Here is a 12,691-nt window from a genome sequence, read left to right as displayed (position 1 = left end):
AACTCTGCATGGTTTTTTGGTTGTTTTTGTTTTTTTTCATTAAAAGCAACATCATCCTCACCTGGAAGATACTGGCTCCATAAGGAGTTCTCCATGCATTAAGAAGGTTATCTTTCCCAGTACTCACAAACCATTTACCTAGAATATAAATCAGAAAGATTACAGAAACATGAAAGAAACATCTGACAAATTTTGGGTTTTCAATTCACATCAAGGAAATTTTTACCTAATTATCCTTACAAAAGCTCTTACTACAAATCAACACAGTACTTTTGCTTACAATCAATGTGGATGCTCAGCACATTTGCAAGGTGTTACATACTATGAAATACCTAAACTTCAAACAGAAATAGCTTTTTACACATTAATCAATACTCACAGCAGCCTCTAGACAAACAGAAGGCTGTTTGTAGATACGTGCATTTGAATTTGTAAAGCAGAGATATTTATGCATTACTTAAGAAACTGAGATGTAATAACTAATGACTATGAAATAACTAATCAGTAAAACATGAATTAAGAGCCCTGACCTCCAGGTCTACGTTCAGGGCAACTTACCACAGTAAGCAAACTTGAGTGACAGTACACAGCTCTCATGAAGGTGCAGTTGATACTTGTCTGGCTTATTTACATGTAATACTTCGACATTGCTGCTCTCCATTCCCACAGCTAGCCATTCACCAGTAGGACAATAACCAAGGGAAAATATCTGCAAATTATACCATATTTACACCTTTTAATTTTTTTCCTATATATATTTTTTCTGCAGTTAAAATTGTTTGGGAAAGGGGGAGAGAGCAAAAGAGATAAGGGCAAATTCACACAGTTCAATAGCAAAACTGCAGTTCAAAATCTGAGTAACTCAATAACCCCTGTTTTTGCATATTAAATTAGAAAAATAGGAAAGTGGTGTTAGGCTATAATTTTCTTCTGTAAAAGAAGAAAAAAAAAAGCTTCAAAATATTGTGTTGGGAGCAGCCAAAAAGAAACAGAGGGAACAGTCTGCCAGTTCTACTGGGCTCAGTCTTACCTTTGATCCTAAGGGTTTCCTTCCCACCCCACATATTGCCACAACCTGTAGGAAAATCCAGTTACCTGTGATGTGAAGTCATGCTGTTGTAGCTGTCTCCCTTCCCTCAAGTCCCAGGATCTGACAGTGTTATCCAAACCTCCTGTCCAGAGCTTGGTACCATCATTAGAAATGTCAATACAGCTGGCTCCATCTGTGTGGCCCTGGAATTGCCTGATAAAACAAACCAGATTGAATAATGATTTCCTGCCAGAGCTCAAGGTAAACACTGTTGTGGTGTTAGTTTTGGACTCTGTACATGTGTCATCTGTTCTGTGTCTGATGATGAGCAAGAATCAGCCCCTCCCTCTCACTGAGCATTAAATACCAGTATTAAAAAAACATTTTCCAGGTGCTGGAGAAATGATCTGCACCATGGCTAGCTGTATAAAGTCAAATATTTCCTATCAGGTTTTGAAAAAAGAAAACAAAACAACAAAACCCCCAAAAACTCAAGCCCACTTGTGAGAATATTAAAGCGCAGTAAAAACAGTTAAAACCACTAAGGATAACTCAGATAAAATCGAAGCAGTCAGAGAATAAAACCTCCAATTTCAGAAAGCAGCTTCTGTATTTTTCTTTGGCTGCAAGTCAAGAAGATAAATAACAAGGAGATATACTAATAGAAAGGGATCCAGATAGAGATCCACATTGTGACTCAGCAATGCTTGTGTTTAACTAAGTTGCATTCTCTGTGGCAGGAGATTAGGAAAATCTAAATGGAGCAGTTTGTTTTATAACCTTCTCATTAGCAACTCTCAGCTTTCAGCAACCAGAAGGTCATCTCAAGTTTTTTCGTAATCCTTTGGCAAAAGCATTCTGAAGCTCCTGCATTTTTCATCAGCAATTAGCTTTAGCAAAGTCCTATGCCTCCGTGTAAAAGGTGGAGGGTGGGTGGGGAAAAGACAACTAGCTTGGGAAGGAAGGGTATGAATCACCAAGAGCTGCCACAGAAAGGTCACACGGCATGTTTTGTTTAGTAACTGGTCACAAAATTCCATGTACTATCAATGAGCAAGATCAGTGCACAAGTGGTGGGAACACATACCACGAACATTTAAAAAGCAGGACATTCACAGATGTGTATAGATGTTGCAGAGTGTGCCTTTAAAGGGACTAAGCATGCACATGACAAAGTGAAAACTAACTAAACTATCTAACTAAAATTGTATTTACTGACCTAAAGTTCAACAGAAAGTAAAATTTGCATGCACATTAACATGACTCTCTCCATGTAATTTTCAGCTAATTATGTGTATACAGGAAGTTTAACTGAAACACAGCAGACTAAGCATATTCTTTAGTTTTTGTGTTTTGGCCTTTCCAAAATCACTCTTCTCAAAATATTTTAAGCCATCACTGCATTGGTAAGCCTAAACTAAATTTATCTTATAGTTAGCACCTCTGCTTTCCTGAAGAACTGAGGGGATCCACCCTTTCAACAACTTTTGTAAGATTAATTTTACTACTTCCCATCGCTAAATAAGAATTGAAAATACTTTTTTACTTAACAAGACTTAAGACAAAAGAAAAGAACAAACCTCAAAGCATTCCCTAAAAGGCATGTTTAGTCCATACCAGTAACAAACCAGACCAGCAAGAACATCACTTGTAGAAAGCTGCAGACCAATTCCCAATAACAGAGACCTGCAGGAGCTTTTACATTGATTACAGCAGGTTATGGACAAGCCCTGAAAGCGCATATTCCAAGACTAGGCTGAAGCTACTAAAACTAGTTTCTGCCTGACTTGGGTGTAAACCTTTCCTCTGAATAAGAGACACCATTTACTTTGCTGTTATAAACCCTATTCAGGGAGAGAAATATTAATGTAGCTGTCCAAAGAGTAACTTCTATTAAAATTTTTTTGTAAACAACAACTTACCTGACCAGTGTCTGATTGTGCAGATCCCACACTGCAATGTTCCCATCACTGCAGCAGGAAAAGCACACCTTGGAGTCAGGGCTGATAGCCAGAGCATAGCAGGCAGGTGCTGAGGATGTCAGCTCTGCTTTTATACGAGGAGTTGGAGCTGCCAGGTCCCATATGGATAATGTGCTGGCTTCCCCGCCAACTATGAGGGTGCATCCATCAGGCAGCAATTTACAGGACCGGATGTAGTTATCTCTGTTCTGTACAACACAAATCACCTCAGTTATATGCCTGCCAGTAATGACCACTAATGTAATTCTGACTGCATCGAAGTTTCAAGCAGTTTGGTACTTTTTCCATTACCAAAGTACTGAAGAGGTGCCAGCAGATCCTAAAAGGTTGGAAACACCTACTTCTCATCACTAATTACAAACTGCAGCTGCAGAAATTAAAACTGCAGACTCCTGTAGCCACAGTCTACTCTGTTTCAAACGTGACAAATGGCAAGTTTTCTATCTCATTACACAAAAAACAGAGCCAAAGTAAGCTTGCTTTTCTGCAAATGTACTCCATCAGTGAAGGTCACCAACAATAGAAATATTAAAGCAAATGACCTTTCATTTGGCATTTAACAGCCCTATATGAAAATGTCGTTCCAGTTTCATGTACTTCAGATTTTAGAACCTTTCTTTCAAATACTATTTTGCATTCACAGTATTAAAATTGAAAGATTAAGGATTCCTGTATTGGTCCTGTATTTATGTTGGTTCTTTGTGTTCAGCATGATTATTTTTGTACCTATTGATCTTTCATTTGTGGTATTATTGTTGATTTGGAGGTACTGTGGGGGAGTTAGTGACAGAAGACATTTCCACCTTTCCTTATTACAGCCTTGCTTGACTGGCAACAGTTTTTTTACAAAATTGATTATTAAGATCTGTAACTCAAGACAGAAAACAACATTGAAAGAATTAGCTAACAGCATTTCTATATGGTATATGGGTATATTTTTTTTTTAATTTGCAAAAAAGAAGCAGTAAGTAGGGCAGTGAAAATGTTTACTTAATCAGTCATTACTGCTCCCTAACTAACATGAAGGCTGTACATCCAGACAGATATACCTGCCACAGAACAGAATACCTATTCAACTTCAGTATTACTACTCATCTATTACAAAATGGTAGCAGTAAAAAAATGATGAAGAGTAAAAACCACATTTAATTGGATCTGCACTGAAGCTAGAATTTTCATTTACAATACCTATTGCTGTACTTGACAACATTAAGTCTTCTCAGTTAACACTGAACAATGCTGCTTCTAGTGAGAAACATCTCTTACTGAGCCATTATGTTTTTGGAGTTAACTTTTCAGCTACCTCTACTATTGCACCCAGTCCCTTCTGTACCCTGCACATGTGAAAATAACTGGCCTATATGTATAACTAGCGGATCATGAACAAAATTCATAGCGAAACTTTAAGTGACCTTTGTTGGTTGATGTGTCATGTGGCTGCTATCATCTTACAGAAATAAGGTTTTTGCTCCTCATGTGAGTGAAAGTCCTAGAAAGGTTCTCTGCAGTCCTGCATAAGACAAGCTACATTCTTTTTAAACTCATGCATAAAAATCATCAGTATAAGTAGAAAAGGAGAAGGGGAAAAAATATGTTTTATTCAAAATATAACATACACGTTCTATTCAGAAATCTGATCAAATCTGTTATTTGAGCTTTAGTGATAATTATCACTAAACAAACCAGCACTATTCTCTCTAACACAGTTATGTATTGAAAAAAAAAAAAAAAAACAACATCTGGAAACAGATCTGCCTGCTATTTCCTTCTAATATGGATAAAATCCAAACAAGGATTTTTTTTTTTGAGTCTCTACGCACTCAAAAAAATTCTAAGGAGAAGCTACCCTTGTGCATAAATTCCTGTTGACCTACCAGGCAGTCCAGCTGGGAGACAGGGCTCTTGTTACCGGGCTGGCTGATGTCCCAAACTTTGACACAGCCCTTCCCACCCGTGTACACGTGTCTCGTGGGGTTGCTGATGGTAACTGCACAAACAACTTCCCCGTGGTTCAGGGTGTTGATCTGACGGGCATGGCGAGGGATTCCTGGACCGATGAGGGCATCAGGAGGGAAAGGAACTGGCTGCATCTGACCATCTGCAGTAACATGAAAGGAGTAGGCTCTTTTGGGGAAGGGAAAGAGAGAAGACAAAACAATGTTAAAAATCATCCATTACAGAACTACAATGCAAGAAAAACAGAGTATTTTTAATTTTAGTGCTTTACCAATCATCACGCAAAAATCAGAGCTACTGTGCCAAGTAATACAGGCAGATGAAATCTCAGATGGAGACAAAGATTCACAATAGAAATTTTCAGCTTGACTCAGCCGAAGTATTTGTGTAATGGGGAAGCAGGCTAAATTCCACCCTTAACTCTACAGACCAAGGTCATGGCTGCTATCCCTTAGTCACTTAGATAATCAAAAGACCTTTCAGCCCCTGGTTTCTAGCTAGCAGTTGAAAGTCTCACCACCACAAGTCTCACAGCAGCAGTCCCCCACCAGGCACTACTCTCATCCTCCCATGAGACTTGCACCTGTTGCCTTGCAGTACCACAAGCCAAAGTTTTGGTTGATTCCTGCACCTCATCTGTAACATCACCACTGGTTGTGCTCATATACCTCTCTTTCCAGCAGGTAAGTAGTTCTTTAAACAGAAAATAGAAACACAGAGTGATTGCACACAGATTTCATCAGAAAGCTGATATCACCTTCTCATAATTATGTTTTCTTGAATATGTACATTGAAATACCAGAAAGGTTCAGTTTTTCAGGTACTTCTGGCACTTCAAAATACCTTCTATTTGTATTCATTGCATTATTTCCAGTTTGTGGAAACAGAGGATTGAGGAAGTGACATTCTAGCACTGAATAAAAACACTACTCAGGGAAAGTACATGAAATTATCTTTTCATGGTCACTGAAAAGTCAGCTCTGCTCAAGGACAAGGGCACAAATACCAACTAATAAAAATTTCAGGTGCAGGGGAGTTCTTTCTTTGCTTATTTTAACTACTAATGAAAATACTACCATAAAAGGCTGGGTTTTGCTATACTAGTGAACTCCTTTTCTGTTACTTCTGATTTAAGTGCATCTACAGATCATGCTTTTGATGCTGTTGCTACATCAACAGCATCCTTCAGGAGGCTAAAGTGGATAAAAAATGGTGAGAGATGAGTATTCTTTTTTTTTTTTCTTTCACTAATAAGATGCCATCTCCTCCCTACTGGAACATTTATTTTTCTAATATATTCTTTTGTTCAGAACCTCCCTTTCTTTTCCAAATCTACTTTCTTTCTCAGAACTCTTCAATCACTATAGTTCAACTATTAGTATCCCATCCATCTTCCAAGAATCCAACAATAGGTATTTCTATTAAATCTTCTGTCCTGAATAATAAGCCAGTATTTTCAAGGTATTTTATTACATGTTCCTAAATATCACACAGTTTGAAACAAAGGAACAAGGAAGATGCCAGGTTCTGGAACAGACATCACAAAGCAACTGAATCTGCTCTGCTCCTGGGCATAAGACATTCCTTTGAAAAAACATGAGGACAGATGAAAGAACTCCACAGTTCTTTCATACAGAAACTAAGACTGGAAACAGTCAATTCATGAATATGTTTTTTTCTTAAATGAAGGATAAAAACTGGTTAACCATAACTGCTCTTAAACCAAGGAGAAATAGTGCGTATGTATGTAATTCCTGTACTCATTCATGTTTCATGGTTGGTTGTATAAGCAGAAAGCTTATTCAGACAGTACACAGAAATAGAGAAGGAGCAAGTGCAAAAGATGACATCTTTTTCAGCACAGAAATATCAGGAATAGGAAATGTAAGGTAAGAAAGGAAGTGCTACGTTCACTCCCTTACACGTACACAAGGCACTCAGTATATCAAGTGTATTTTGTCCCATGTGACCCTTTCTGGCTTTTAGTATGAAGAATTATAGTAATGATAAAGGCTTAACTAGAAACCCATTCCTTTCTGTGAAGAAAAGAGACAAGACTGTCCCAAAGTAGGTATTCACTAAACAGATCAGACACAGGACAGGAGAGGGAGCAGAACAGGAGTGGCAACAAGGTTGCTGGAGGCTGAACTGCTCAGGTTCATTGACAGAATCCAACAAAAGAGGAATAGCATTAAGACACTGAAAAGTTTTGCCCCATCCTGGGCTCCAGATCAAAATCAGTTGTAGAGCATTTGTTAGCAATAAGAGTAAACAGAACTGTACAATTTTGAAGTTTCAGCCCACCCTTGCTTTTATCATGGACTGAAGCAAAACAATTAAGCATGTATTAGACCATTTTTTTCAGCATGTCCAAGATTAATAATTTACTTGACCATTGCTTTTTTTTAAGTTGAAGGTTACAATTTAAATGTTCTGTTCGATTCAAAATACCTAAATAATTAGTGTTTTGAAAAGCTTAGGTGCATACACAAAGCTTCTCAGTTCTTGCTGAGATAAGGTGTGAGGAAGATAATAGAAACATTTTTCAAGTACTTCCTATTTACTGTAGAACTGTAGTAACTCTTAGCTTTAAAACACCAGAAGCCTACCCAGTTTATTTTTTAATCATGTAGAATTTTACTACTATGTCTGTGTTCACAGTGGGGCTATTCTAATCATAGAAGCAGCACCTCTTTTTTAGCCTTTGCTTCTAAGACTGGTTGATCAGGATACAGGAAGACTGAGTTTATTGGGCTAACAAACAGACCAGCAATAGCTTCTTACAAGCCATGACAGCTTTTTCTACAGTGCAACTTATCTGCAATCCACTGTAGAAAGAAATGGCTACACTTTGCCAAATCCCTCTGCCAAGACAAGCACACAAAACAGTAAATGTTCCTGTTTGCTTGAAGATATGTCGCATGCAATGCTAACATCACCACTGCCAGCATACTTACACTATGGTAGTCTAGTGACTCCTCTCTGCTAGAGACGAGTTTTTTGTTACACAATACCTTTTAACCTTGAAAAGGCATGCATGGTTTGCCAGACTGACACTCCAGACACTCCCTGGACAAGAAGTGTCTGTCTCCAGAAGAATGCAGGAGACAGCAGCAGCGTAAATTACTATTTGCAGCTCAAACACTGCAGCCCTTGGCTTCCTCTTCATCATGAGAGAGATCCTGCTGCTTCTGGGAATGACTATACTTACAGCTCACACCTCTAGAAGATTTAATTTTTAGTGCACAAGACATATTTACAGGCCTCAAGTTTAAAAATGACAAGAATTTTCATTATTTAACCTCAAAGGAGTCAACAACTAGCAAAATCTGGCAAATTCTTGAGTTTCCTAAAGCTCAGAATTTCTTAACAGGTATCACTTGACCACCCGTTTTTCTTTTAGAACTGACTATGTATGCCAGAAACTGCTGTTTAGTCTCATGCCTAGCACAGTTTTCTATCTCACTCAGAGTATTCTATTTGTGTGAAAGATGGCTATCCTATCATGGATTCCATTATTAGCCCTCTTTGGTCAAAAGAGTCCTTTCTTGTGTTGGGCTAACAAGAAACAAAGAAAATTATCTTATAAAAATGCAATTAAAATTGAATATAAACTACACTAAGTACATATCAAGTAATACATATTAACAGAATATTATGACAAGAACAATTACAAGACAAAATCCTGTGCTTTTTGCTTAGAAGAGTTCTGAGAAAGAGTATACTTATATTATTTATGAATAATGGAAATAGTCTTCTGAATTACTAAATCCAGAGACTTCTCTCACGAGTGTCAAAGCAGCACTGAGAACCTGCAGAGTTCCTATGCACAGCAACATAGTTAAGTGATACTAACACAAACCAATTTCTCAGCTTAACTCTCCAATTTCCAAATAAGCATACAGCAAGTAAGTATCATCTGATATGCTGAGGAGACTTCAGAATAATTAATTCACTACCCAAGAATATAACAAATTAACTAAACTACCTGCCAGCTACTCTTAAGTATTCAGATTGATGTACAAAAGCACACAATTCCTGCCTACTAAATAACATCTTAAAAAATATCCCTCAAAAACTTCCACTTCATCCCTTCAATTCAAGCAGACTTCTTTTAACCAGCAGAACAATACCCCTGACAGTAAAACACGAAAGCAAAAAGTTCCTTCCATTCACAAGTGCATTTTGCTTTCAGCTTTTCTCAACACTCTAGCTCATTTTTAATTGTACTTATCACAAGAAACAATGCATATCTGAGTGTGTTGTTTCATCATATAGAACAAAATGCCAAGAAATAAGGATAGACATATTTGTACAGGAATCACTAAATTTTCATCTTCGTACATGTCACCAAATGATTCTATTTAGATATAAATGGCAGGGATGCGCACAGCCTTTAATCTTTTATAATACAGTAAAATTAACCTTCCTTTACAAAATTTCTCATTGTACATTCACTGCAAAAGTATGAAGACCTGTAGAACAGAATAGTACTGAAATTAAGCAATTCCAAAAAATTGCTCCACAAACACAGTGAAAAGGCAGCTTATAAGTAGAAGGAAGAAGATTTAACATTTACCACGTAAAGTTTCCCTTTCCTATTAAAATAAGAAACATATATTTTCAGCTCTTTTTACTGTCCAGGAAAACATGCTGAGAAATATATTTGTCCTCAATACTACCATTAATTCAGAATTTTAGACACCAGGGAAGCAGTACTGTGGACATAAACCTTACCACTCATCTTGAAACTCTGTATTTAATCCAAAATCCAGCTCTTAAAAGACATGGTTCACATAAACCAGAAATCCATAAGAATGTTATTTCAGCAGCTAGAATACTAAAAGCTAAGTACTTGTTAAAAAGACTATGCAAAGAAAAAAAAACAATTAGAGGAACACACCAAACCTCAACAATCCAGGACATATTAAAATGCATCAGAACAAAAGTGTTCATGACTCAGACACCACATGTTCATGTCCAAGTGGATTTTTAACAAGATACACATTTTTCAAACAAGTAGGTCATTAAGAGATGTCAGAACATACAAGGCTTAAAAAAACCTGAGTGCTATCAGAAGTATCCATCCTTTAGAAAGAAGGGAACATAATTTTCTGTTGGGTGAAAACACAGTTTAACCATAACTGCAGACAAAAAATGTGCAGCATGAAGCATATACATATGAGTGGAGATTCAATAGTTCAATTCGAAAATTCTCTGTACCACTTGTACTAAAACTTCACATCTAATAAAACAAATTCAATGTGTCACTGTATTAGCAGTCCGGAAAAAGGCTGACTTTGAAAATGAACAAGGCATGCACCACCAGTTTGCACAACTATATCTGCTCCCTAGAGAAACTACAGGAGAAAAAAACCTGAAGTAAGTGAGATATTTGCAAGTCCCACACAGTTCCCCCCCACCAGTAAGTTAACTAAATTACCAGGATACAAAGTAGAGCAGTACACATATGCTGTCCTTGAACAGTGTAACAACTAGAAGCCAGCCACAGAAAATTTGTGAACAAAATTTATCAACATAAATAGGTTTTGCTAGATTACAGTATAAAATCTTGCAAAGCAATGAAATATGGTATTGAAAGCTTATGAATACACTTGTTTAGAAGTAAAAACTTAGAGCCATTCAATTATGCAATTTTCAAAAGTATACTTTTTATTTAAGTATGCCGAATTCCATGAAGGTCAGCAAGACTGTGTCTGAGTTTTAAGTACAAAGCCTGATCCTTACTGCACTAAATTTAAATACACCAGATTTGATACGCAACACCAACTCATTGAGCCTGCACTTCACTAATCTTGTCAACACACCACCAACTTTAAGTACAACCAAGATTTAACAGGTTTCTCACACTGTCAACAGATAGCTAAGCCTGTTCCCAGAAGCACACAAAAACACATTCAGGATGGCTTTCCAAACTAAGTCTGCTTTTTTCCTATTGTTATAGGAAAAGATCAGAAGAAAATATACTTTTTTTTTTGCCTGTAATCTGTCCTTTCAAGAATGTTTACAAGACATTACAAGGCATCACTAGTCCAAAGTCAAAGCAAACAGAAACGTGTGAGGATATAACTTTCACCACAGCATCCTAAAAGTAATAGTTTCTGAATGTTTCCTCAAACTGTAAAAGGAAAATTAGATTGGTAAATAGCCATTATGTAATATGAACATCCTGCACAGAAAGTCCAATGTGTTGAATAAATTTCAAAATTTTGTAAGTACCCAGGTAGAGAAAAACTACTCTAATTGCAAGTTCCTGTTAAAAGAGAAATCAGGACTGACTGCCAAGTGTAAACAAAGAACAAGTTCTAACAGAGTGTTGAAAAAACTGTTAGGAGTTCTCTCTACTTCATTCTCTCCAGAAAAACAGCTGAGTTAAATGTCCTCTGTTAGTACCTGCATAGACTAGTTGTCCAGAAATAACTAAACGTATTAATTGCGTATTTTCAGAGGTCATACATGCTTATGAGTCTACTGCACTGGTTAAGTTCAGAGTCAATGGTCTACCAAAGCCAAATTACTCAAACATTTTGTGTATGCTGCTGAACTTATTTAATTGAAATATCAATAAGTCACAGCATCACACAACCATTTTATTAAATAATTGCTTTACCAATGATCAAAACTTTTAAATAAAAATAACTTACTGTGGAAACTCTTCTACATCTATGCACCACCTGCTCTACAACTGCTTCACCATCCTTTTGGTCTCCAGCTGCACTCACACAAAAGTTCTAAACAGCTTGCTCCATTATGCAAAGTGTGTGTAATCTGTTGCTAAAGTAACTGCTCCAGATACCTACTGTCATCAGTTGCAGACTCTCATGCCTGATAAAACAAGTGCCAGACAAGGAGTCTGCAAGTTTGCAATACACATTTATCCTGGTATAGTGCAAATTTTTGTTTCAACATATTTTTATCTGGCACATTTTACCACTATTTACTGTTTAGTTTGTTGTCCCCTTAATCTCCCACCAGAAAGAATGAAATTAAAAAAACCTTAAAGTATACCTTCAACTACTTGGAAATAGGTATATACACACCTCTTTTGGGATATGACAACTACCATTTGAGAACTTTTGTGCTGCAGGTTTTACCCAGAGAGGTCTAAAACACCCTCTTAGAAACAACCACACACTGTCCCCTTTGAAATCCCTCTTCACTGACAAATATAACCTAATTCCCTTTAAATACTGCAGATGTTACCAAAATGTTAAAAGTTACTTACGGTTTTCCCCCAGGAATCCCTGCTAGATTTGGAGGAATTCCAGGTACTCTCATGTGAGGAGGAGGATCAAACCCAACCTGACAAGAAAAAGTGAATTAATCTCACACTTGGAACTTCTTATCCATTTCTCAGCAAGTTTCTTTTCTCCACTCCCAAGATACTATGCATTTAATCAAAAGGTTCCTCTGATAGAAGCACTCACACAAAAGCAGAAAATAATTTATCATGGATTCACACACTGAGCATTACCTAGCAGTCCTAGTTAGCAGGGAGAGTCCTGTGTTAGCCCTGGAATCAGAGTCCGTATCAACAGCAAGCTATGCCAGTGCTTTTCACTCGTGAGAGAGCTAGCATTGCTTAGGCTGGCACAGTGTGGTGCTGGAAAGTAGCTCTGGGGCCCACCTAGGATCTCACTGCCTCCCTCCACAGCTTTCTGTGTGGGCACAGCAGCTGAAAGATTTCTCAGACACACTGTAA

The 12,691-nt window shown here is 37.3% G+C and overlaps 1 protein-coding gene across 19 annotated transcripts in view; it reads right to left on the bottom strand.

Annotated features, from left to right (window-relative positions):
• Positions 1–12,691, bottom strand: part of LOC110478036 (TLE family member 1, transcriptional corepressor) — a 136,731-nt gene that overhangs the window by 67,323 nt on the left and 56,717 nt on the right. For all 19 annotated transcript variants that reach the window (XR_014951026.1, XR_014951027.1, XR_014951019.1 and 16 more), the window contains 6 exons: positions 12,215–12,291; positions 4,887–5,136; positions 2,953–3,200; positions 1,096–1,243; positions 559–709; positions 62–138 (listed from right to left, as the gene is read on the bottom strand). Coding sequence is in view for 10 of the 19 variants with exons in the window: in XM_021544352.4 (XP_021400027.1) it covers positions 62–138; positions 559–709; positions 1,096–1,243; positions 2,953–3,200; positions 4,887–5,136; positions 12,215–12,291 (951 nt within the window). In the remaining 9 variants the exon portion in view is untranslated. The remainder of the gene's footprint in view (positions 1–61; positions 139–558; positions 710–1,095; positions 1,244–2,952; positions 3,201–4,886; positions 5,137–12,214; positions 12,292–12,691) is intronic.

This window comes from Lonchura striata, chromosome Z (assembly GCF_050655825.1).
Source record: "Lonchura striata isolate lonStrDom1 chromosome Z, ASM5065582v1, whole genome shotgun sequence".
NCBI classification, from domain to species: Eukaryota; Metazoa; Chordata; class Aves; order Passeriformes; family Estrildidae; genus Lonchura; species Lonchura striata.
This window is presented reverse-complemented; position numbering and strand designations above follow the sequence as displayed.